Genomic DNA, 25,734 nt, shown 5'->3' with positions numbered 1-25,734 from the left:
TCATATAGCTTGACGCCTGATTAACATCATTGAAGGTTCAACAACATTCATATCCACTCTGAAACACTCTTTATGATCATTTGAATATTTCTTTGCTTCAAAAACATTAAAGCTTACTTTGTCATCTAGAACACAAACCTTCAATTTTCCTTTGTTTACATCAATTATAACTTTGGCAGTTTTCATGAATGGTCTTCCCAATATCAAAGGTACTTCAACATCTTCTTCAATATCCATTACAACAAAATCTACTGGGAATAGAAATTTATCTACCTTTACCAATAAATCTTCAACTATTCCATGTGGATATTTGATTGATCTATCAGCCAACTGCAAAGTCATTCTTGCTGGTTTCACTTCTACATCTCCAATTTTCTTCAGCATTGATAAAGGCATCAAATTAATACTAGCTCCAAGATCCAATAATGCCTTTCTAACAGTTAGATTTCCTATGGTAACTGGCAAAGTGAAACTCCCAGGATCTCTGGATTTCTGTGGTAATGATTTTTGGATTATAGCACTGCATCCAGCTTCCAATTCAACTATTTCCTGGTCATTGAACTTTCTTTTCTTTGTCAATAATTCCTTCATGAATTTAGCATATGTAGGCATCTGCTTTAAAACTTCAGTAAAAGGAATGTTAATTTGCAATCTTTTGAGAATATTCATAAATCTTGCAAATTGCCTTTCTTTGCATTTCTTTGTAGGAGCATGTGGATAAGGTACATCTTTTATAGGAACACTCCTCTCTTGTTTTTCATTTTTTTCTATTTTCTCATCAATATCTACAACATCTTCCTTATTTCTTCTTTCTTCTCCCTCACACTCAATCTATTCTTTTTCACTCTCTTTATCTTTTAAAACCTCCTCCCCAACAACTAAGTTTTTCCCAATTCCTTTTCCTATAACTATCCCACTTCTGGTAGTGATAGAATTGCAATGCTCCTTGGGATTGGTTTGTGTATTGGCTGAAAATTGACTTCCTTGATTATCAGCTAACTGTTTAGCCAACTGCCCCACCTGTGTTTCTAAATTCCTTATTGATGCTTCAGTATTTTTTTGATTGAATAGAGAGGCTTGCATGAACTTCTCAAAAGTATCTTCCAATTTTTATGTTCTCTCATGAATGGAAGGATAATGTGGTTACTGTTGATAAGGAATTGGAGCTTGTCTGTTGGATGATCCAGCCTCTTGCTTCCACCCAAATCCTTGATTTGGATTGTTCCTCCATCCTTGAGTCATGTTATTTGGATAATTATATGCAAAGCCACCTTGCCTTCCTTGATTATTCATATAGTGAACCTCTTCCTCTGATGGATTTTGGTAAGAGCATTGGCCATTGAGATGATCTCCCCCACAAAAATCACACTTCAAAGCTTGATTCTGAATTGAAGGAGAATTTACTGCATGTAATTGTTGAGGCAGTTTTGACATTTGCTTGGTTAATGCCTCAATTTGCTGAGTCAAAATCTTGTTTTGTGCTAAAATTGCATCTAAAGTACTAAGATCCAGCACCCCTTTCTTTTGCACTGAATATCTATCATGTTGAGCTTGGTAATCTGTTGAGGCTAAGGCATCAATGATTCTTGTAGCTTGTTCTGCATCAACACTCATCATTGTTCTGCTGCAGCATCCAAGATCATTTTAGTATCAGGCCTCAAACCATTGTGGAATATGTTCAACTGAGCAATATCCCCAAAGCCATGATTAGGACATCTTCTTAACATCACTTTAAAGCGTTCCCAAGCTTCACAAAAAGGTTCTTCTGGCCCTTGCCCGAATATAGAGATATCAAACTTAGCCTTGATATACCGAGAGAGTGGGAAGAATCTGTGTAGGAATTTCTCTTCTACATCATTCCAGCTACTTAGACTCTGGTTTGGATGCGACTTTAACCATTCTTTTGCTTTGCCTGCAAGTGAGAAAGGAAATAGACGCAGATAAACAGATTCAATATCATTTTCCTCGAAGCCCATGGTCCCAACCAACTCATAGAATGTGGATAGATGAGTATAAGGGTCTTCATGATCCATTCCAGTGAATTGATGAGTGCTGATTAAGCTAAGAAAAGCTGGCTTCATTTCTAATGATTTGGTGGCAGGAGGTATGGCTATGCTGGAGAAATGCCTTGGTCCTTGTTGCATAGCATAGTCTCCCAATGTCCTTCTACGTGGATTTTGTCTATTTTCAGCCATTTGGAACTCTGTTTGATTGTGTGAGTTGAGAGTGTTGGAAGATTCTCCTTTTGCTTGTCCTTGCTTCTTCTTTTCTTTTCTCTTCTTGTCTGATTTTTTCTAGCTGTCTTCTCAATTTCTGGATCAAATTCCAATTGATCTTCAGGAACCTGTCCTCTCAATAACATGTATCTAAGACAACTTAAGCAAGGATTAGCACAGGATAAAAGAATAAGATATAAACCAATGTATATTCACAAAGAAAACAGAATATTCACAATACTCAATGAGTTATACTTCAGAAATTCTTAAAAGAAATTGTTCCCCGGCAACGGCGCCAAAACTTGTTGATCTTTCTCGGCAAGTGTACCGAATCAACTGTAATATAGTACTCTTTAAAGTACGAATGTCGAACCCACAGGGAACAATTCTAATTAAGATGTTCTGTTTTAAAACTCATTAAGTATAGAAAATAATTTTGAGACTTTGTTCATAACCAAATTAAAGATTTCACAAGAACTCAAAGATTTAGGGTTTGATTCTGGATGTAACAAAACCAACTTATCAAATATAGAGAAAGATACTTGGGATTGAATTGCGTTTATCTCAATCATCTGTATTTTGAATAATACAATATATAATACTCAAAACTATTTATTCTTGATGCTTAATTTAAAGTCATTCATCTTGATTCCTCACAGATGAAATTCATAAGATAATTTCTCAAACACTGATTCCTCAGATATTTAACAAATCATCCAGCTTTAGGAACAGAATTATAATGCAATCAATAACCTGGAATCTATTCCTAGCATTACAAGTTATCAAGTATTTTCGTTTATTTCAGATCCTTAAAGGTACTTTCCAGTTAAATTTAAGGATCAAAATCAAGACTTTATTGATCAGACAGAATCAAGCAATAAGCATAAAACGAAAATACCAAGAACAAGTAGAAAAGAGAATTTTATATATATATCACCAAGAATACATTTGATCAAGATAAATTACATTCAATCCCAAGTTAGAAAGAACTTAGCCACTCATGACAGCTCCTCCAATCTTCATTCTTGATCTGGATTGCATAAGAAGGGCTTATTTGAGCAAGTTCTTTTCCTAAGAACAGAGGTTTCTTCTCTTTCTCTCACTAGTCTCTTTCTAAAAAACCTAATCTGTTTTCCACCGCTCGTTTTGAGTTATGTTTCAGAATTTATATAATCAATTTTAGCTCAAGCTAGCCCGTTTTAGCTTGAGCTAGATCTTTCGGTGCATTTTTAGCTTGAGCTAGCGATTCTAGCCTGAGCTAGATCAGTACTGCACCTTTAATCAGCTCTGGACAGTTTTAGCTTGAGCTAGCAATTCTAGCCTGGGCTAGAATTCTACTGCACCTTTAATCAATTCTGGATAGTTTTAGCTTGAGCTAAATCCTCTAGCTTGAGCTAAATCTTCTTGTGATCCAATTAAGTTTTTACTTTTTTTTTTCTTTCAAAGCCAGCTTGAATAATTCTTTCAATGCTTCATATTCATCTGCAATTTACACAAAAATTGAGATTAAATTTCTTCATTTGTTTCTTGGTTCAAAAAATATATAATCAGATTCAATAATTCTCAGATTAGGGTAATTTTCTTACATTAAGCAACAATTAAGTTCCAAAGTGTTCAATTTTCTCAATCATAAAAACTACACATTGGCACTTATCAGTTATGGTATCCCTCTCATTCTCCTGTACATTTAGTTGGATACTCTGATTCGAATTTTGCAGGATGCAAACTAGATAGGAAAAGCACAAGTGGAACTTGTCTTGGCTCCAGCCTTATCTCTTGGCATAGCAAGAAGCAAGCCTGCGTAACACTCTTCACTACTTAAGTAACATACTGATAGCTGCCGTTTTGCTGTCAAATTAATATGAATCTAGCGTAGACTTGTCTAACACTAGAGAGATGATAGTATAATTGTGGTCAGATGACCCCAAGTCGTCTCCCAACGAATCCAATAGTGATTCAGTTAACCGAATTCAAAATCTATCTACAAGTAATGAAAAGTTAGTAATAACAATAATAATAAAAAGGGGGTTAAGATAGTTATGCAGAAAATATAAAAGAGATTGAAATAGAAAATAAAAAGAAATTGATCCCTAAGTTCTTCCACCATTGAATTCTTCACAGGTTCTCTAAAGATTAATCTTTTCTCAATCCTCCAACAGAGTTAAACCAGATTGAACATGCGCCAATCTAATTCAACTGAAACTCACCAGTAAAACATGCGTCTACTGGTTTAATCAATACTCACTTTGTTCCATGCGTATACTCCATGGGAATGCTTACCTCCTCTCTCTTGAATCATGCGCCCATGAAATTAATTAGAACGATGTGAACTAACTAAGAAACCAAAGTTTAAGACAAGGAAGACTCTCAATCATGCGTTCAAGTACAACCTCTCACAAAATCTAGTTTTCCAGGAGATTAGACAATAAAAACAACTGCTATAGAGAATTAAAAATCGAAACTTTTATTGAACAAAACCTCATAACTCAATGGGAAATTACAAAGGAATCAACCAAAAAGGTTTAGCCTTCCATGCGGAGGCAAAACAAAAGAATTACTAAGAAGAAAATAAACTAAGAAAACCCTATGAAACTCTCTCTTTTCTCCTTGATGCTTGTGTTCTTTTATAGGCTTTTCTGCTCCAAGGATCTTGGGAAAATATTGCAGTTTAGATTTTGTAAACAATTTCCACTTTCCATAATTCTTTTTATTATTGCAGAAGATTTGCTTCCAATTCTGTTTCTGGGATCTTGTAGCTTTTATTTTCTCTTTCTTCTCCTCAGAATTTGTTTTCTGTTTTGATTCAAAGAAGCAACTTGGACTTTTGCATGTTTGGCCCATTCATAAAGGTAGATGCTTTAGATCATTTACCCTAAAAACACAAAATTACCAAAGATAATAGTTAAGGCCCAAATAAACCCAATTATATTAATATTAATTAAAAAAATGGATTTATTTATTATTATAGTCCAATAATCTATGATTAATGCTATTGTGGGTTAATAAATATATTTTCATCACATACATTGTTGTAGGAATCTGTTGTGCTCAGATTTTGTGGATTAAACAACAGCTTGAAGACTTTAGATTAAAAGTCAGCAAAGTACCCCTACTATGTGACAACACAAGTGCCATCAATCTCACAAAAAATCAAGTTCAGCACTCTAGGACAAAACATATTGAGATCTGACACAATTTCATTAGAGATCATGTGAGTAATGGAGACTGTGAGGTGAAGTTCAGTGCAACGGAAAGGCAATTGGAAGATTTTTTTTACTAAACTTTTGTCAAAGGACAAGTTTTTCTTTCTCAGAAATGAGTTAGGAATTCTTGACTTACAAACTCTATTTTAAGTGTTATTTTTATCTCTCCTTTAAGTCTATTTGTGAAGAAAAATAGGGGGAGAAGTTTTTGTGGTTTGTATGTTTGTATTGTGTGCTTAAATTTTGTTTTAACTTGGTTTATATGTTGCTTACTTTGATTAAAACTACTGCATAAACCTCTGTTGCATAAAATTCTGATTTGCACCTCTCTTTAACTATCTTTTCACACTGATTTTGTTTCCCTTATGGAAATCACTAAGTGAAAAATGGTTCTTTGGTGTTGATGAAATCTGGAAGGGATTACCTCTTGTATTTGAAAATTTTGTGTTTAGCAGATATTGTCAAACTCAAACAGAACATCCCAAGAAAACCAAGGATTTCTCTTCATCAAATAGGGGGAGATTGTTGAACATGAAGCTTTGATGTCTCCAAATCTATGAAGTTTGCTTGAGGACTAGGTTGTTGCTTGTGGGCATGGGTTTTGGGTAGATTAGAATTTTTCAATCCACTCTTAACTTGATCCAAAACTAAATCAATCATGATCTATAAAGAAGAAGTGTTTTTCAAAGCAAGTGAAAAAACAACTTGTTGATTTGTCGTTTCAATCGGTTGTTTTACACTTGGTAGTTTTGGAAAGCATTTGAAAAACTTGAAATTGGTTGACCTCACAATCAAAGCCATTTTCATCGATTGATTCACACTTTCAATCGATTGATTTTTTGAAAACATAACAAAATTGGTTAAATCTGTTAACAAATCGAAGAAGAGAGTATTATAAATCAATGGCTATTGCATCATGCACATAAAAGTCGTTAGGTAGGTATTCTGAAGGAAACCCTTGCAAACTGATCCATTTCCGTTTCTTAGAATGGTCCTCAAAATCTGCAAAAAGTGTTAGCAGTCCTGATGGGTCTCTTTCTAAAGGATTACGTTCAAAGAAATGTCTTTCGGTGGGCAATCTCTGAATGACTTTTTTATCCGGTGATGAAAAGAGCTAAGAAAAACAATTGTATTGCACATGAGAAATCAACCACTTCCAAAAGAAGTTTCAAAACTATAAATTAAGAATGTTCTTACAGTACTATATGACAATGCATGTTTTAGATCCTCATCCAGTCTCAGTCGACTTTTCTTTCCAGATTCCTTTCTTGAAATTTCACGAATAATTTCTCTTCCCATTTCTCGTCGTAAATGATGCATTCCAAATTTTTTGTTTTCTTTCACTTTTATGAGGTTACGCTTTATGAAAACTCTTATTCAACTATCAGGGTCTACTCCACAACCATTTAGGATCTTGGTAACATAGGCTCTGCTTTTACCATCAAAGAAACAAAACACATCAAGGAATAAATCTTTTTCTATTTGATTACGTAAATCGTCGAAGCTTATTGTTCTTGCTAGTTGACTTTGTCGTCGGTTGACTCTGGTGACAAGCTCTAGCTCGGGTCTGTCTCTTCTGGAATTTGTTCTACGTCGTGTTATACTGGAACACGACTCCATTGAAATAAAGAGAATCCTACCTGTTGATTAAACTCCGACGATCAAGTCAGTAAAGGGCTTACTCAAATTTAAGAAGTATTCAGTTTTAGTCTTAGAAACAACGTACCTTTACTTGGGGTCTCAAGCTCCTTTTATAGCTTATCTTTTGTAACATTTTTCTCTCACAAGAATCTAATCTCAACTAAAAGCGTAATCACTAGGAAAACATTCTGTTTAGGGGCGCCCTCTCAAGGTACTGCAATAGAAGGAAATCTTATCTCTAAGAAGTGCATAAAATAATAACAGAACAATCACCTGCTAGCAGGGCACCAACTCATGCACCAACATCAAGGGAATATTTCTCTTAGGTGGAAACCTTACTCATGGTGCAACGTTATCTTTTGTCATGTATGCAACTTAACTACTATGTGCCCTAGAACATACATACTTAAGTTAAAAGAAACACTTACTTGATTTAGGCATCACATGTACTACATGTACCCCTAGGTTCAAAAATACCCTTTATTAGTGGCTGTATAAAATATTAAATTATGCCCCAACGGGTTTACCAACTAAACATGGCCCAATCACATGGCCCACTTTACTGGCCCAACAACCGAGTTGACCTGCCTGTGTCATGCACCAAGATCTGACCACAAAGTACTGAGCCTCGAGCGCTTTGTCCAGTACATAAGGCCTCCAGGCTTGAGCTGAGCTTGCCTAAGCAAAGAGACTATTCGCGTGCTCTGGCGGTTTACGTGTCAGTCTCGCAACGGACAGGTGTGGCACAGCGCACGAAGCATTTCTGAGGTGACATCCCACCACACACCTAATCCTAGACGCACACTTGGCATCCTCATCAACGATGGAAAGGTGTTGTCACTTGCCATTTCAAAACCCTCCTACCATTCACTGTTTCATTTCCCTATTGGTTGCAAACCCTTCACGCCTTTCTCATTTTCACTACGTCTCCTTCACAAACCTAGGAAACTTCCTCGTCCTTAATCGCTCCCTGAAACAAGGTACTTCCTTTCGTTCAAATCATTACTCTGTATTTGCATCATTATCTGTTTGAAACATTTGTTACGATCATATTGCCTAATTTGGGTCTGTTCTGAATTTATTCTTTCCTGCTTATGCTTATCACTATTTCTACTAGTTATATTGCTTTGCTTGAATCTAAAAGGCATCGTTGCATGTGGTTTGCCTTGCCTGAATGTGTGTTTGTATTTGCTTGTGTTTGTATTTTTAGATACTCTTGCAATGGATTACAAAGCTCTATACCCCTGGGCACCCTAGAACCTATTAGAAGAAGTTTCCATATATACCTCTCGTGACCAAATAGTGGCCCTTAGGAAAAACAAGTGCCAAAATAAGTTCCATTTTGGCAGAGAAAACGATATAGCCCTTAGGTTAGTCCCATGTAGAGAAGATGAACCCATATGTTGTGAAGAGTCATCGGACCCTGAGGGTCCCTTTTGCTACTTCTATGCCACCTTATTCAAAAGAATCCTTCTTCGCCTTCCCCTGTTCAACTTTGAGAAAGTGCTCCTTACCGAGATCAATGTTTCCCTTGCCTAGATACATCCAAATAGTTGGGCTTTTGTTTGGGGTTTCTCCATTCTTTGCACGCAGTTTGGCCTTTTACCATCTGTGGAAGTCTTTATGTATTTCTTTGAGGCCAAACACCTACGCTGCCAACTCTGGGTCTCTTTCAATGGGGTGGTTGAGAGAGCATTGCTATCGCTTTTCCAACAATCCTATAAGGGATTTAAAGGCAAATTCTTGAAGGTACGATGCAATAAGAGGGATCAAACTCTCCTGGATGGGTTTCCTCTGTATTGGACCAAAAAGTCACGCTTCCAAGGTGTTCGACACCTGGAAGACATGCCCCAGTGTGACCTGGAGGTCTGTCAGTTCCTCTCAAGCTTAAAGGTGGTCTTCGACACTGCCACTCTCATAAGCAAAGAGTTCTCCGCAGAGGGGGCTAAGCTTACATCAGTACTTTTCATTCTCTACTCTTGATGGTGTTAACTTTAATATTGTTGCTAATTTACTCTTACCCTCTTTCGTAGATAGCATGTTGGCCCGGATTGACAAGAAGGATCTGGCAGAGAGGGCCAAGAGCATGAGGGCGGCTGCCCAGGCGCCCCAAAATCTCTTACTTAAAGCTCCTGCTATAATAGTTCCAACCTTTACTGAGGACAACGAGGAGACCTTCTCTAGGCCAATCTTCAAAAGGAGAAGGAAAACAACAGCTGCTCCTACCGAGCACTCCGAATCAAATGGGTGCGCTCCTTCCAACCATGCCCCTCCGCCAAGCCCAACCCCGCCACGCGACATGATAGTGGTGCGAGAAGATAAGGGCACGAGCTTCCAAGAAGAGGGGATATGGGACCAAGGCCTGGACGTCCCCTCCTTTCTCGAGAAGGCTCTCCTGCCCAACAAGGCGAAGGAGAATCTTATACGCCTCGAGGAGGACCGTGTTGTTTAAGAGACCATGAGACAACTGAGGCAAGCTCTTGTTGCAAGCTGTTTGGTTGTCACTAAGCTGAAAGATTGGAGAGGATCAGCTGACAAGAAGTCTCAGGAGGCTGCTAAGCTCCATCAATGAGTGGAGAACCTTTAAGGAGAACTTCAACAAGAGACGGCGAAACTCCAAGAGGAACTCCAACAGTCAAAACACTAGGCAACAGGAAGCAGAGGCCCTCCTGACTGAGAAATCCAAGGAGGCCTTAGGCTTATTTGAGGAGAGAGCAAAGCTCTTGGCTGAGGTGGAGAGGCTCAAGGAGATGAACTGACGCGGAAAAATGAGGAGGTGGCTAAAGAGAAAGAGGCCTTCACCAACGACGCTACGTACTATCCTGTGGGCTTTGAGGACGCTGTTGCACAAGCCTCAGGTGTTTATCATGAGATGGACTTCTCTAAGCTTGGTCTGGGCAAGACCGTGGTTGATGGGCAATTCATGGAAGAGTAGCACCCTTCGTGTAACTCATAACATTTGAAGCAGTTGAAACAATCTAACTTATGAACTATTTTTATTTATTGTGTATGCTGATTACAACAAAAACAAAATATATCACTCAAACATACTACAATGCATATCTTACTTTTGCAATCAATCTAAATTACATTTTTCCTTATAATTACAAAACATGTTATAAATTTTCTATAATTAGTCCTTATAATTTTGACTATTTCTAAAGTGTAAAATACAATTTTAAACATCTTATAATATTCAAAATTACACAAACATTAATTTCAAGATTTGAAATTTAAACAACTAAATAACACATTTAATTTAACAAAAATTTCAATATCAACGATAGCCAACAACAATCTAATGGAAACATTCATATATTATCATGATTGAGATCCTAAAAACAACCAGAGTTTCAATTTCAATAGTAAAATGAAAATGTAAAGAACTAACATTAATGACAAATATTCACCACAAATGCTCCAATGCAATAGAGAAACGTCTGCTGCCACAAATGAGATATAAAGACGGAAGTAGAAATTAGAGATGACCAACAACAAGTGCAGACTCGTGTCATTTTTTTTATCAGCAATGAATTAATTAAAAAATAACACTTTAAGAGTGTCTTAACCCGTATACAAAGAACTCCTAATAAAGCTACCTACAAATATATGCAGATTAAGAGACACACCACTTGCAGATTAAGAGACACACCACTTAGTTCCAAAAAAGCTATGTAAGGAGCCTTCCCTGCCCTTAGAATCCCAAAACCAGGTTCAAACCAACAAACAAAACCTACTACTACATAGAGGCATAACTTGCTACCTGCACTCTAGGGACCACCAAGCAAGCCACTAACGCTCTACACTCTACACCACAAAGCAATACAGCAACTTCTCAGGCACCTGGCTCGGTCCTAAGAAAACTGGACCTGCTGCAGGTTCAGCAGATGAGAAAACAGTTGCTACACCTTGATCAAAACCGTCAACAAGATAAAGTTGCGTAACACACTAAACAAAGGAAAAAATAGAGGAAAAAACATGTGTGTTTGGTTGTGATGGACCACATGTAGACTCGCGTTGTAGTCGCCTTCGCCAGAGAAGAAGAGGGATTCATGTGCGTTCAAAATGCAAGGAAGAAGATGCATTGTGTTCTTATTTAAACAACTTTATGTCAGACAGTTAAGAGTCTGACGTAAATATACGAATATTTACACGAGACCCTAGAACATCTGAACATGAACATGTTTGAAATATTTACGAAAATATTACCATATTTTTTTACGTAGGAGTTCAACATAAAAAAAGTTGACTTAATTGACTTACTTTACATGAGTGTGTATGAGGTTTCCAAGAAAGTACTTACCCTATTCCATGTTTGGAGACCCAATTTAAGTTGTTTGGATTAAAATGAAATACTTTTGAAACCCTCCTCATATGCGAGAAATGGCTTTTAAGGTGAAGAGAGTGGTATCAAGAATGGATTTTTCACTAAGGATATAAGGATACAATTTTATAGTGTAAAAAGTGTAATAAATACAATTATATTAAATTTATCACTTTCATTATTTTTTTACAATCTGTATTGTAAATAAAAGAGAAAATTACATGTATTTTTTTCCCAAGTTATAGGCGAACATTTCCTCTAATATTAAAACATTTTTTCTAATAAAATGACACTATAAGTTCTGTAATTTTCGAACAGACATTCATTTAACTAATATTTTTAATAAATCTTATATTTTAATAAAGAGACACACAATTCCTTTACTTGTTTATAAAAAATGACCTGTCGTAATTTTTTTCAAATTATATTAATTTATACTTCTTTTATTTTGTTACAATGATTTATGTTAACGAGGTGAATGGGTAATGTAAACAAAGATGCTTGTGTTATATTTTAAAACTTAAAAAAATGGACGCATAATATAAAAAAAAAGGAATATATTGGAGAAAATTTCATAGGAATTAGTATATTATTTATTTTTTCAGTGATTCAAAGTTGGCGTGCGTTGGTCTAACTTTTTAAAAGGCTAAAGTAAAAGGGGTTCTGTGATATTATTTGACTAAAAAAAATGTATTATTCATCTTTGGGGTCCTTAACGGTTATGTCTATGCATATTATTTGACTGTGTTGCATCATTGATTTCTCTTCTGCTAACAGTTCATGACTTCATCAATTCCTTCCATGAAATTGGCCTCTTCAACATCCAAAATCTCACCGATGTATGATGTGCTCATCAACTTCAATGGAGAAGACATCCAAAGGAAATTTGTCTCTCATCTAGATTCTGTCCTCTCTACTGTTGGCTTCACCACTTTCCTTCACCACCCTAATGCACTCAACCCAATTCACATCGAACAACCTATTCTCAATCTCTCTCGTGTAGCAATTGTTGTTTTCACCAAAACCTATTCTCAATCTGCTTGGTGTCTTCAACAGCTTCAACAAATCATTAGATGGCAAGAAACTTATTGTCGAAATGTTCTGCCAGTTTATTACGAAATTGAGCCATCTGATGTACGTCTTCAGAAGGGTGATTTTGGAAAAGCCTTCAAAGAAACTGCACACCAAACATTTTCAGGACAACAACTGGAACATGCCATGTCCAAATGGAGCCACGCACTCACCAAAGCTGCAAATTTCTTTGGATGGGATGAGAGCAATTACAGGTAAATCACTCACTCAGTGACCATAATTTTTAAGCTTCTCATTTAATTTTGGTAATACATGACATGACTTATTCCATAATTGCTATTGAACTTGAAGGAGTGATGCTGAACTAGTGGACAAAATTGTTAAGACCGTTCTTAATTTACCACTATTGTCTGCCACTAAATTTCCAGTTGGCTTACAATCGCACATGGAGGATCTGATTCGAGCTATCAAAAATAAATCCACGGAAGTTTGTTGGATAGCTATATGTGGAGAGGAAGGATCTGGTAAAACCACCCTTGCTACAGCTATCTACCATCAAATTCACGGTACATTCACGGAGAAAAGTTTCATTGAAGATATTGGACAAGTTAGCAGAATAAGAGGGAATCTTGGTTTACTAGAACAAATCCTTTCAGATGTCCTAAAAGCAAAGGTAGAGATAGGTACCTTTGAGATGGGAAGGCGTATGATTCGGGAAAGACTTTCTGGGAAAAGGGTGCTCATTGTACTTGACGATATGCCTACGTTTCATGCGACATTACTATGGAAATGCAGTCATTGGTTCAGAGGAGGAAGTGTAATAATCATTACAACAGCATCTAAAAACCTACCGATGCTATATCGAACTGATTCTGTTTTTCAGGTAGAGCTAATAATGAACACAGATGAGTCCCTTGAGCTTCTTAGTTGGCACGCATTTAGAGAAGCAAAACCAAAAGAAGATTATCTTTTCCTCGCAGAAAGAGTAGTTGCTTATTGTGGAGGACTACCTCTAGCTCTTGAAGTCATTGGAAGTTATTTATATCAAAGGACGAAAAAAGAATGGAATAGAGTACTCTTAAAACTAAAGAAAATTCCCGAGTTTATTAAATTTGATCAGATATTGAAAATAAGCTTTGACGGTTTATGCAATCAAATGGAAAAAGATTTATTCCTTGATCTATGTTGTTCCTTTGTTGGTAAAGGCAGAGCCTGTGTTACGAAGATCCTAAACGGCTGTGGAATAGACGCTGATAGTGGAATAAGAGTTTTGATTGAGCGTAGTCTCATACGAGTTAATAAGAACAACAAATTAGGAATGCATCCGTTGCTACGAGAAATGGGAAGAAATATTATTGGTGAAATTATTGATGAGGATATGAAGCATGCAACTGTAAGAACATTCTTAATCTATGGTTTTGAAACTTCTTTTGGAAGTGGTTGCTTTCTTATGTGGAATATATTTGTTTCTCTTAGCTCTTTTCATCACCGGGGACAAGATTCATTTAGGGATGGTCTTCCAGAAGTGATTCTCCTCTTGTAGGTGTAAGAGACTCATCAAGACTTCAGAAACTGGTTGCAGATTCAGAATACCTTTCTGCGAAATTGAGATGGATCAGTTTGCGAGGGTTTTCTTCAGAATACCTACCTAACGACTTTTATCTGCATGATGCAACAGTGATTGATTTAAAACACAGTCTTCTTCGATTCGTTTGGAAAGAACCCCAGGTTTTTATTACTTGTCATTTTATTTTAAAATTATTATTTGTTTCCAATTATAACTATTTCGTTTTTTCATTTTCTTCACTAATATTTTATCAAAAACTTTTTTCTTGAAGGTTTTGACGTGGCTAAAAGTCCTTAATCTTAGTCACTCCAAGCACTTGATAGAAACCCCTGACTTTTCGAGACTACCAAGTCTTGAACAGCTCATTCTCAAAGATTGTCCAAGATTGCGTGAAATACACTCTTCTATTGCATGTCTCTGCAATCTTATACTGCTAAATTTGAAGGATTGTACAAGTCTAAGCAATCTTCCCAGAGAGATATATAAGCTGAAATGCTTAAAAACTCTGATTCTATCTGGTTGTTCGATGATTGCCTTAATGGAAAAAGATATAGTGCTAATAAAATCCTTCATAACTATAATTGCTGAAAATAGATTTATGAAACAATTGCCTTTTACAATTGTAAGCCCAAAAAGCATTGGATATATATCCTTGAGTGGGTGTGAGGTATTGTCACATAATCTTTTTCCGTCTATCATTCGGTCTCGGATGTCACCAACAATGAATCCCCTATCTTATATTCATTCCTTCATGCATATGGAAGATAATAGTTGGGATGATATTGCACCCTTGCTTAGCAGCCTCGCAAATCTTCGAAGTGTTTTGGTGCAATGTGACGCCGAGTTTCAACTATCTGAGCAATTAAAAACCGTACTGGTTGAATATGGTGAAAATATTATAGAATCAGTACCTTCAAAGCATCACCTCAGGTATTCTCTGACTGGTGTTGGAAGATACAATGAATTCTTCAATACTGTGCGAAATAGCATACCTAAGGTTCTTCTCTAGCTTTCCCTTTTGTATTACCTTCAACATCATTTTAGGTATTATTTGAGAGAACAGAAAATAATCCTAATCAAGTATAGAGTAAAAACTAAAATACTGAACTTTTAGCTATCTTCCCTTCACTATCATGTAAAAGTATCTTATTTTAATAATCAACTAACCAAGTGATTAGGCTTATACTAAGTACTACCAAATTGATTTCCATTTCTTGCTTTACTAGCTTCATGATTGCTTTATTCCCAATGATCGTAGAAATATAAACTAAGAGAGACAAAAACCAGAAAGGAATTCTAAAACCCTAAAGACATGATAGTGATATATACACAACAAAACTATTAACCAGATCTGTTTTAATCATGTATAACATTTTTGTTTAACTAAAGATGTCCTTGTTTATCACATGATACAGGTATTTGCAAGCAGTGAGTTATGTGATGCTTATCTCCCAGGTGACAATGATCCTTATTGGTTGGCCCATATGGGTGAGGGACATTCTGTTTCTTTCACTGTGCCTCAAGATCGTGTGGTGAAGGGAATGGCTTTGTGTGTGGTTTATTTATCAACCTCCGAAATCATTGAACCTGAACTTAGTACTGTCTTAATTGTTAATTACACGAAGTGCACATGCCAGATACACAACCATGGCACACTAATTTCCTTTAATGATGATGATTGGCCTGGCATAATGTCAAATTTAGGATCAGAAGACAAGGTGGAGATTTTTGTGAGTTTTGGTAATGGATTGGTAGTCAAGAAAACAGCTGTCTATCTAATATGTAGTGAATCAAATGACTTAGAAAAGGAGCCTGTGCCAAAGAAAAATTCCTTTATTACATTTATAAAGAAAATTGTAATGTGAGAACAGCCGGATCCCTTGAGTTATGGAATGAATCCTGGTGTCCTTATTGCAATTCGTTTTTTCTGATCCTTTCCTTGTTTTTCTTTGGGTAGAGCTCATAGTTACGAGATTCATATTTATTTTACCCTGTTTCTTATTTATCACATTGTGCTTCCTTGGCTTTACTGGAGCTGTTTATTGGATTTGCTTTCTCGTTGTTACTTTTGTCAATTCTTTTCCCTTTTAGCATATAATATTTCATTCAGAAATTCTCGTAAAAAATATTGCATTATGAAATAAAGACAGCTGTGGTTCGATAATTTGTTATGTATTTGCCTTGCTATATGCTATGCAGTCTCTGTTTTTGTTTCAGCATAAGAAGCACCATAGCTTCATCCCTTTATTTAAGACTAAATTAAACAAAGTTTGATTTCATTTCTCGTTATTTAAAAATATTTCATTTACTTTTTCTTACATTTATAACGTTCTCCTTCATGTAGTTTGAGTCAATGCGACTTTTAGGCTTTGTTTTAATTGTAATACACCAACCATGTTTGTTTACTCAAAATGCTGGATATAGGACATAGTACACTTGCCAGACATTGTGTGCCAAAATAAATGGATCATATGGTTGGTATCTTGAACTCATTTCAGTATCCATAATATTATATTTAGGGTCCACTTCTGTATCTCTTCTTGATGGATCAAACCTGTATCGGTCGAGGTTGGACGATCCTATAACACCCGATATCAAATGCCGTCCAACCGACTAATGTAAATACACCAAGGTAAAAAGGAATACATCATAAATCAGGTAATTTCATTTTTATGATTATAAACATTAGATACAACCTATCATTGATAGAGTCCATTACATTTATATAAATAAGCACATTAGACAAAGCAAATATACTTTACTATTACAACATTAATAGCACCTAAGTACCGATTACTCACTTGAGAGTCGGAGAACCTTTTGCAAGTGCACTCTCGCCAAGAGCCAAAGCCCAAACGTGAGAAGAAGGAAAGGAATGAGAGCGTGACCGAGCGATAGGAATCAGTTGTCCATTCGTTAGCAGGTACAGTCTTAGCCCCTTACAAATACAAACGGCGCCTACTGTGGGGCCGAGAGAGTAGTATAAGTCACAAAAGCAAATGGTGTCAATAAGAAACATGACTAACGAGAGGATGACTGAAGCTGAGTAGGTGGTCTTGCTTTTATCCCTTAAAAAGGGAGATGGCCGAGATAATCTTCCAAAGGGAGAACGAAGAGATGAAGCGGCAGTTGGTCGTAGGTAACTCAAATGAGAAGCAACCAAGTGAGACTGAAGGTACTCAACAAAAGGAGAAACCAGAGGAACCGTCAACCACGACCCGTTTGACTAGGAACAAAAGCCAGAACAGTGAGTCGCAACTCAATCAATCTATTCACATGTCTGAAATTATGGATTGACCTAGGAGACACCCTTTTTCTAATTAGATCAAGGGGGCAGTGTTGACTTTCTACGGCAAGTGCACTGCGTTGTTAGAAATAATAATTGTCCTTAAGGATGGATATCGATCCCACAAGGAACAATGAATTATCGAGTACAATAATCGCTAAATATAAAACAGAACAATTAAAAAAAGTGTTGAAGTGATTGTGTTGGCAATGATCAATACGAAAAAAGACAAAGAATTAGTTGCTTTAAGTTGGAAAAATAGGGATTAGGTTTCATCTCTCTCACTCTCATGTATTTTATTGATTAGCATGTTAATACTAAGTTCTTTGATTGAAATTCATGCTCGTATAAAAGTCATTTATATCGATTCCTCGCATATAAAATCCTTAAGAATGTTCCCTAACTATCGATCCCTCGCATAAGAACAACTTAGAATCAAGCATAGATGTTAATGGAAATTAACATTTCAAGTCTATTCCTAGCACTCAAATATGTTAAGTATTATTTTTTAGGTCATAAACCTAAAAATACTTTCCGGTCAGATTTAAGATTCTCAATTTGTCACAAAAATTTAGAAACAAAACAATAATACCAATAATCAATAAAGAACTGAATATTATAATATAAATATCACCTCAATACATAAGAGTTCAAGCAGATTACTCCCAATCCCAAAGGGTAGAATTAGCCATGCATACTTCTAGCACCTTCCATTCTCTCAATTGGGTTACAATTCACTCTATGGTGTTTTCCTCTCAATTTGGTACACAAGGGTTGTGCCTCTAGCCCCCCTATTTAACCTAATTTACTAGGATTAGGTAACTTCCTGTGTCACGCTGATGGGCTAAGTGATAAAACATAAAAAAGGCCCAATCTGTCTGATGCATTTGCGCTCGAGCGAGGAATTCTTGCTTGAGCGAGAAAGACGTCGATTTCTGAAACAGTCTTGGAGCATTCTCGCTTGAGCGAGAATATCTCTCTATTCTGGGACCTTCCAAAATAGAAAACATACTCTACTAGAAAACATTAAAAAAGATGAGGATAACAGAGGCATAAATCAAGTTGTATGATGCCAAAATCAGGGGATTTTATGGAGAATGGGTGGACACACGAGGTTACACCGATCTCTACACTACGTACGGGGAGGGAAAGAATCTCAAGATAAGTATAGTTCAAGTCAATACCTTCTATAACATATTGTTAGGAAGACCATCTCTCAACCATTAGGGAGCCATAGTTTCAACACCACATTTGACCATGAAGTTCCCATTGACCTCTGGAGATATCATCATGGTGCATGTGGACTAGAAGGTGGTAAGTGAGCGTTATGCGGCTAGCTTAAAGGTAGAACCAACAAATGGAAAACAGTTTCAAACCCATTGCTCCAAGGAGGGAGCATATTGTCGCCTCTGTGAACCTTGATCCCCGGATGAATGACGTTCGCTTTGAACCAGCAGAAGACATCAAAGTTGTCCCATTACAATATGTCGAACACTCCACTAAGATGGGAACATCGTTGTCTACAAAAGATGTTAGCATTTAAGCCAAACACTAGTAAAGAATACTGATTTCTTGTCTGGACCGCATCGAACATGCCCGGGGTGAGCCCCGAAGGCATTAGACACAGGTTATCGGTGTACGAGGAAGCCTGACTAGTTGCCTAAAAAAAGGAAAATGGGTGAAAAAACATAATGCAGAGAAAGACGAGACCAACAAGCTGCTAAATGCAAGGTTCATCTTCAAATCAGAGTAATAGATGCAACCAAAATACATCTCCAAACAATAAGATCAAAAAATGGAGTTAACAATTGGAATACAAACTCAACAAAAATGAGATGAACAAATGACCTTAAAAAACTCGAATACCAAGTGATAAAATTGAGATCAATAAGTCACTATATCAGATGCAAACAATATAAATCTCAAAGAATAACATACAAAATTGGAGTTAAAATATGGATTACAAACTGAACAGAAATTAGATGAGAAAATCAAAATAAATCTCCAAAAATGACAAATATTACACTAATAACGTATTGCAGTTTTACACCATTAGGTGCGGAGGAAAAACGAAAACACGGTTTAAACACTACAAGAAAAAGGGTTTTAATGAAGGTTATATAGCGAAGGTTAATATAACCCTGGGAATTGATTTTATTAACAGAGGTTTTTTTCACTTCCGTTAAGTTCCAAGGTTTATTCTAAAATCTCAGTAAAATAACATTGGATAATAAGTAGTTCAACATTATTTGAATATTTCTTATCATTTATGATAGTTGGTTTATATAATTCCTAGTTTCTTTTGTTACGAGCTCATACTTCAAAAAACATGACTTATTTTGTTTTAGCTTTTGATGTACATATATTTTTATGTGCAGTTCTAGTTTTAGTTATAGTTGTTAATATTTAATTTTTCATAATTTTGAAATATTTTAAATTAAGGCCTTAATTTAAAATGCATATAATAATTAATTCACTGTGAAAGTGAGAAGTAATAAAGTTAATTTATCTTCACAATATGTTCTTGCAATCTTTAGCCAAAGCCCACATCTGACAGATAGTCCAATTATTTAGGATATATAAAGTAGTGATAAACATCAGTTGTTGTCGAGCTAGGTAACAGGGCTTGTGACCTAAGTTGGGGCAGTAATAAGGTGATGGAAGAAGCAATATTGGAGTGAGAATAAGAAAGTGACTTATTTAGTATTTCTTCTCCTTAGATATAATAGACATACGTGTGGTTGAATTGTGATTCCTAGCTAGGACTGTTGTCAGCGGCCATTGAGTCTGTGCCAGAGAGCAATGTGTCTACAGTGGAAGAGAGAAGTTAGAAGGATCGTTAGAGATAGTGGAAATGGGGTTGAAGGATATTTCAAACGGCAAGTCATTTTACATAAATTTTGAAGCTCATGGTATTATACGGTGGTTATTGAAACCATGGTATTTTACAGAGGTTTTTAAACCCATGCAAATATTTTGATACCCATAGTATTTTACAGAGGTTTTGAAACCCATGGTATTTTACGAAGGTTAACCCATGGTAATTAACAGGGGTACTGAAAGGATTTTCCTGAGGTTTAAAAAAAACCTCGAGGAACACGTTCCCTGGGATGGTTTAGTGGGGAATTTGCAATCTTGGGTAAATGACTTAGTAAAGGTTTTAACCCTAGATAATGTAAAAATAAACCTCGGTTAAAACCATTTTTTCTTGTAGTGAAAACACCATTGAGTCTTGCGAAAGGGAATAAAAAAACGAAAAATAGAGAACAAATTACTGGAACATAATAACACCATACAGAAAAATTTGTAACAGGCATGGTGTTCAAAGATTACGTGGTAATGCTTCTGTAACCAAGTCCTTGGAGAATGAAAAGAAAAAAAATGAAATGAATGAATGAATGGTTGAAGACAACACCCTATATATAGTGAAATACCATCGCCATTGCCATTTCAAATATCAAAAGTACAAGCCAATTAATGAAATAGATGTTTAATGGAGTATTAGAAAAAAACATCTTTAGTATACGAGATGTGCACAGTTGCCAAACTTGTGAAAAAAAATTGATAGATTAAGGTTTCAGAGAGTGTTTCAAAGTGCGAATGAGAGAGGAAAACAAAAGAGTGAGGATGAGAGAGGACAACGCAAAGTGGGGATGAGAAAGGAGAAGGAAAAGGCTTAAAAAACACTATGTGGAGTGTTTTAGTGGGCCACGCATGTTACCTCAAGTTTCTATTTGTGGTATATAAAATCTTTTTCATTTTTTTTGTGCGTTCTACTTGTATTATGTATAGATTTCAGGATTCTATGGTAAAATGGATATGAAAGGGTTAAAGGAGAATGGACAAGATGAAAAGAAAAAGTTAAAACATTGGAAACTCGCTCAAAACTCGCCCAAACTCGCCAAGGAAAAATCACTCTAAAGGAACTCGCTCAAGCAAGTAATAACTCGCTTCGGTGAGATGTCACTTAGCCCAAGCCCAACTAGGTTAAAGAGAAGGTGTGAGGTATAACCTGTAGGGTTTAATAGTGCCAAAGTTCAAGAGGGGGGGTGAATTAACCTTTTAAAACTTTCTCGCAGAAACAGTGTTTAACCCAGTTTTACAGAAAATAAATCGATTTATGTGAAAATGAACAGATTTATTTCAGCACTGTTTTTGTTTGAAACGCTTTTAATACAGCAAGGTTAATCACTAGACTATGCAGATAGATTTTCCAGATGCACACACACAGTTATCAGATTAAAAAACAGTAAAACACAAACCAGCACACTTCAATTTCAAGCAAGTGATTAAGGTTCAATTGATAGCATGCTAATTGATTGAGTGACCTTTGCAAACAACCTGTTCCAGTGGCTTTTAACAGACTATGAGTGTTCTTCTTTATGTCAAGCAATTTTCCAGAAATTAAGAACAATTAATCACAGAACAGCAAGCTTCAACTTTCAGCAATTTGTTTAAGGTTCAATTAATAGCTTTGACAGTTTCTTGAGCAGCCTATCACAGTCACTGTGTTCCAATGGCTTTTAGCAGATTGTATATGTTCTTATCAGATTCAAACAACTTTTTCAGAAATCAAGAACAGTATGCACAGTGCCCAGAAAGAACAGATTTATTTTCAATTGAACAGATTTATTTCTTTGCTGTTTTATCAATTATGCAGAAACGAAATTGCAGAGAGTGAGAGAGAATGAACACAAGCAGTTATACTGGTTCACTCAACCTGAGCTACATCCAGTCTTCACCAACAACAGGTGGAAATCACTAAAACACAGTACAAGCAAGTACAATTCCCACTGTTCTTGAAACCTACAAGAACTTAGGTACTCTTGCTAAAAAAACCTATTTCAGCACATACACACCCACTCTCCAAGAACACCTATCAAGAAGAGTGTTCAACCAAACTATTACAAGTAATAAGAAGTGAAACGACTACACCTGATTGAGGATACAAAGATCAGCCTTAAACCAGTAGGCAAGATTGCTAGAACAGTAGCTGCACCTCACACCAAGCTTTTGGAACCAAACCAAGAACAAGCACTTTGTGATTTTCGAAATCTTTGAAGAACAAATGCTAATCCTTTGTAAACACTTAACTCTCTGTTGTCAAAACTTGTTTTTGCAAATGTATGAATTGATGAATTGATAATGAACTCAGAAAACAAGTTTGCATTTTATAGAGAACCAACTTATAACAGATATTTGAAAAACAGTTAAAGCTGTTATAAAATGAACAGATAGAAAATAAAATGAACAGATTTATTTTCAAAAAGCAGTTAGAGAATCTGTTAAGTGAGGAGACTTAGTCAACCATTCTGGTGCAGAGATAAAACTGAAAACGTTTAAGCTTGACATGGCACCAGAGACAAAAAGAATCTATTCATTTACAGATGAACAGATTTATTTTTCAAAACGAAAACAGAGAAAGTTTAACCATTTAAAACTCAGTCGTTTTGAAAGGTAGACGACTTAGTCAAAATACCTGATGCACAAAATCTAATTTTCACAAGACAAAGCCAAGGCATCAGTGTAAAAAATGAATCTGTTTATTTAGAAAAGAACAGATTTATTTTTATGCAGTAAACGTGTTTTTTGTAAAACATGTGAAAAACAGTTTAAGAAAACTTATGCTTGTTCTTATCACATGGCCAGTGGTTATGAGGTGAGTTACTCAGCAAAAAGCCCACTCTTAGACAACCTCTAAGCACTACCTAAGACATACTTAAAGCAAAGCAAAAAACAAATGAAATGTACATATAAGTCTTCATCAAACACTACATATAAGCCTTCATCAAACACAATCTTGAAGGGGCAGTAACCATCTTCAACATAACCCTATACATCATTTAGAGAATAAAGAGAGATAGGCAACCCTAGAGGAGACAACCGTCTAGGAGAAACATCCTAGATTTTCTTTTCTTTTTTTTTCCACGCTTGTAATGGATAACATAAGTGACTAATTTTTCTCTTTGGGATTGAGAGCAATTTGTTCAAACTCTTATGTATTGAGATGATATTTATCTATAATATTTCAGTTGTTGATTGATGATTGTTATTATTATTTTATCCTCAAAGCTTGAATTATTCATGATTTTGATTCCTAGATTTGATTAGAAAGTACTAAGCATCTGACCTAAATGATAGTGATTAACATATTTTTGTGCTAGGAATAGATTTGAAATGTTAATTGTTTTATAACATCTATCCATAATGATAAGAAGTTTTTATAAATATGCGAAGAATCAATATTTAGGAGACTCTCTTAATAATTTTGTATGCACGGAATCGATATGAATTATTTTTATATATGCATTAATACCAATCAAGACTAAATATTATAGTCTTTTAAAAAATACTAAAGAGTGAGAAGGATGAACCCCAATCCCAATTTTTTCAATTGACTCATACAAATATTTTACTTTGCTTTATTTAATTTCTTGCAAATTCATAATACAAACAACTTTCCATCAAACTTTTACAAATTATCTTATATTTAGTGAATATTATACTTGAGAATTCAACTATTCTTTATGAGTTCAATATCCATCTTTAGAGACAAATTATTACTTATGATATGGTACACTTGCCGTAAAATAGTCATCAATATTATCTACGGATTGATATTGGTAAGTATTCATAATATTATAACATTATTAATATAAAAATATAAGTAATATAAATCATATTAATAATGTTAGTATTGATAATATTGATAATTATAATAACAAGTATAATCATAATTAGTGTAATAATAATTATAATATGACAACAAAATTTATATGGTATAATGATCGAAGCTTCTTGAGTTCAAAAGAGACTTTGGTTTGACTCCCTCCCACAGTAGTTTGTTTCTAATTAATAATAATTATGATGAAAAAAGTAATAAAGAAAAAATTAACACATGGTTGAGATCACCAATCGAGATCTTTGCAGAACCCAAAATGTTTTAATTTTATTCTTTTAAAATTTAACGAGATACGTGCCTAACATAAAATGCGAGAGATCATATAATGTTTTTGAAATTAAAAGTAAACTTAATGTAAATTAAAAAAATATATAATTAGAAAGATATTCATACTTATTAGTTTAATTGTGTTATCTGTAGTTCAAAGTGGGTGTTGGTCTAATTTCTTAAATGTTAAAGTAAAAAGGGTTCTTCAATGGTCTTAACGCGCTTCCAATACTATAGAAATAATATTAATCTCTGGCTACTTATCTATTTGACTGTGTTGCTTCATTATTTTTTTATCAGGAAGAACTATATAAATTAAAAAGAGACACTTCTCAATCCTTATTAAAAAAACTCATCTTTACAAATACAATCCAAAGAATTAACAAGCACAAAGGCCTAAGCTTCTTTGGTAATTGCATTAACATAACACAATTGTATCTTAAAGCTAAATTGTGTTCCTACAAAACAAGAGGCATAAATCTGCACCTAAAGAGCTAAGCCAAAACAGCTGCTAGACAAGAAACACCAAAGTCTAGGCTCCACAAATTTGCACCGTTTATGCACCAGAACTGTAGCGTTTCTGCATCAATTATGCAGCAAAAATACATAAGACAGCATTGGTGCCTTCTAATACAGAATGTGACTGCAGCAGAAAAGACATATACCTTCCTGCACCCCTTACTTCCGCCAACATACTAACCAGCCTTCCTTACTTCCTTGGGTGTGGTTTGCCTGGTTAGATGTTCACATGCCAAAGTTATATATATAGATGCACACATTGCAGTAAAATCTTTGCCCTATTAAGCGTTATTCTTACGCAGATTCGTTCAATCACTGAGGCATCTAATTCTCTATCATGCATTACCTTTTACTGTTATATATTCTCCAATCTTCAATCTCTTTGATTCTTCATTCTACCACTAATTCAATTCTTTTCCCAGTGCGGGTCATAACGGGTGTTTGATCATTGATTCTATTCTAACACTTCTTGACTTCATCAATTCCTTCCATGGCATTGGCTTCTTCAACATCCAAACTTCCACGGATGTACGATGTGCTCATCAACTTTAATGGAGAAGACATCCAAAGGAGATTTGTTTCTCATCTCGATTCTGCCCTCTCTGCTGTTGGCTTCACCACTTTCCTTCACCACCCCAATGCACTCAACCCAATTCACATCCAACAACCTATTCTCAATCTCTCTCATGTAGCAATTGTTGTTTTCACCAAATCCTATTCTCAATCTTCTTGGTGTCTTCATCAACTCCAACAAATCATTAAATGGCACCAAACTTATTGCCGACACGTTCTGCCTGTTTATTACGAAATTGAGCCATCTGATGTACGTCTTCAAAAGGGTGATTTTGGAAAAGCCTTCAAAGCAACTGCAGAACAAACATTCTCAGGACAACAACTGGAGCATGGCATGTCCAGGTGGAGCCACGCACTCACCAAAGCTGCAAATTTCTTTGGATGGGATGAGAGAAATCACAGGTAAATCACTGACTCAATCAAC

General features: G+C 35.5%; 4 protein-coding genes, 1 long non-coding RNA gene and 1 pseudogene across 9 annotated transcripts in view; 4 read left to right on the top strand and 2 right to left on the bottom strand.

The window, feature by feature from the left end:
• Nucleotides 1–669, bottom strand: LOC137819182 (uncharacterized). Its single transcript, XM_068622955.1, has one exon. The coding sequence runs from the start codon at nucleotides 667–669 to the stop codon at nucleotides 1–3; it is 669 nt and encodes a 222-aa protein (XP_068479056.1).
• A 1,029-nt stretch (nucleotides 670–1,698) lies between these two features.
• On the top strand, nucleotides 1,699–1,804 carry LOC137819899 (small nucleolar RNA R71; annotated as a pseudogene).
• Nucleotides 1,805–12,061: 10,257 nt separating this feature from the next.
• Nucleotides 12,062–15,900, top strand: LOC137819496 (disease resistance protein RUN1-like). Of its 4 annotated transcripts, XM_068623366.1 has the most exons (5): nucleotides 12,062–12,670; nucleotides 12,768–13,809; nucleotides 13,893–14,144; nucleotides 14,255–14,980; nucleotides 15,399–15,900. In XM_068623366.1, exons 1-3 carry the CDS (start codon nucleotides 12,165–12,167, stop codon nucleotides 13,923–13,925), a joined length of 1,581 nt encoding a protein of 526 aa, XP_068479467.1. In that variant the 5' UTR covers nucleotides 12,062–12,164; the 3' UTR covers nucleotides 13,926–14,144; nucleotides 14,255–14,980; nucleotides 15,399–15,900. The 4 variants fall into 4 exon arrangements, with proteins under 4 accessions (XP_068479467.1, XP_068479465.1, XP_068479466.1 ...); XM_068623364.1 differs by having other exon boundaries at nucleotides 12,090–12,670; nucleotides 12,768–14,144; XM_068623365.1 differs by lacking the exon at nucleotides 14,255–14,980 and having other exon boundaries at nucleotides 12,104–12,670.
• LOC137819181 (uncharacterized) lies at nucleotides 14,741–15,848 on the top strand. Its single transcript, XM_068622954.1, has 2 exons — nucleotides 14,741–14,980; nucleotides 15,399–15,848. The coding sequence occupies exons 1-2, from the start codon at nucleotides 14,741–14,743 to the stop codon at nucleotides 15,846–15,848; spliced, it is 690 nt and encodes a 229-aa protein (XP_068479055.1).
• An 8,712-nt stretch (nucleotides 15,901–24,612) lies between the features above and the next one.
• Nucleotides 24,613–24,952, bottom strand: LOC137818628 (uncharacterized). The gene is made up of 2 exons (XR_011082110.1): nucleotides 24,884–24,952; nucleotides 24,613–24,798 (listed from the first exon to the last, which is right to left on the bottom strand). It is a non-coding gene; the product is annotated as an uncharacterized lncRNA (long non-coding RNA).
• LOC137818623 (disease resistance protein RUN1-like) overlaps nucleotides 24,795–25,734 on the top strand; it is a 29,148-nt gene continuing 28,208 nt past the window's right edge. For both annotated transcript variants that reach the window (XM_068622150.1, XM_068622149.1), the window contains exon 1: nucleotides 24,795–25,712. In XM_068622150.1, coding sequence (XP_068478251.1) covers nucleotides 25,228–25,712 — 485 coding nt within the window. In that variant the 5' untranslated portion in view covers nucleotides 24,795–25,227. The remainder of the gene's footprint in view (nucleotides 25,713–25,734) is intronic.

This window comes from Phaseolus vulgaris, chromosome 10, assembly GCF_000499845.2.
Source record: "Phaseolus vulgaris cultivar G19833 chromosome 10, P. vulgaris v2.0, whole genome shotgun sequence".
NCBI lineage: Eukaryota > Viridiplantae > Streptophyta > Magnoliopsida > Fabales > Fabaceae > Phaseolus > Phaseolus vulgaris.
The sequence above is the reverse complement of the archived record's forward strand: the minus strand, read 5'-3'. Positions and strand labels throughout refer to the sequence as shown.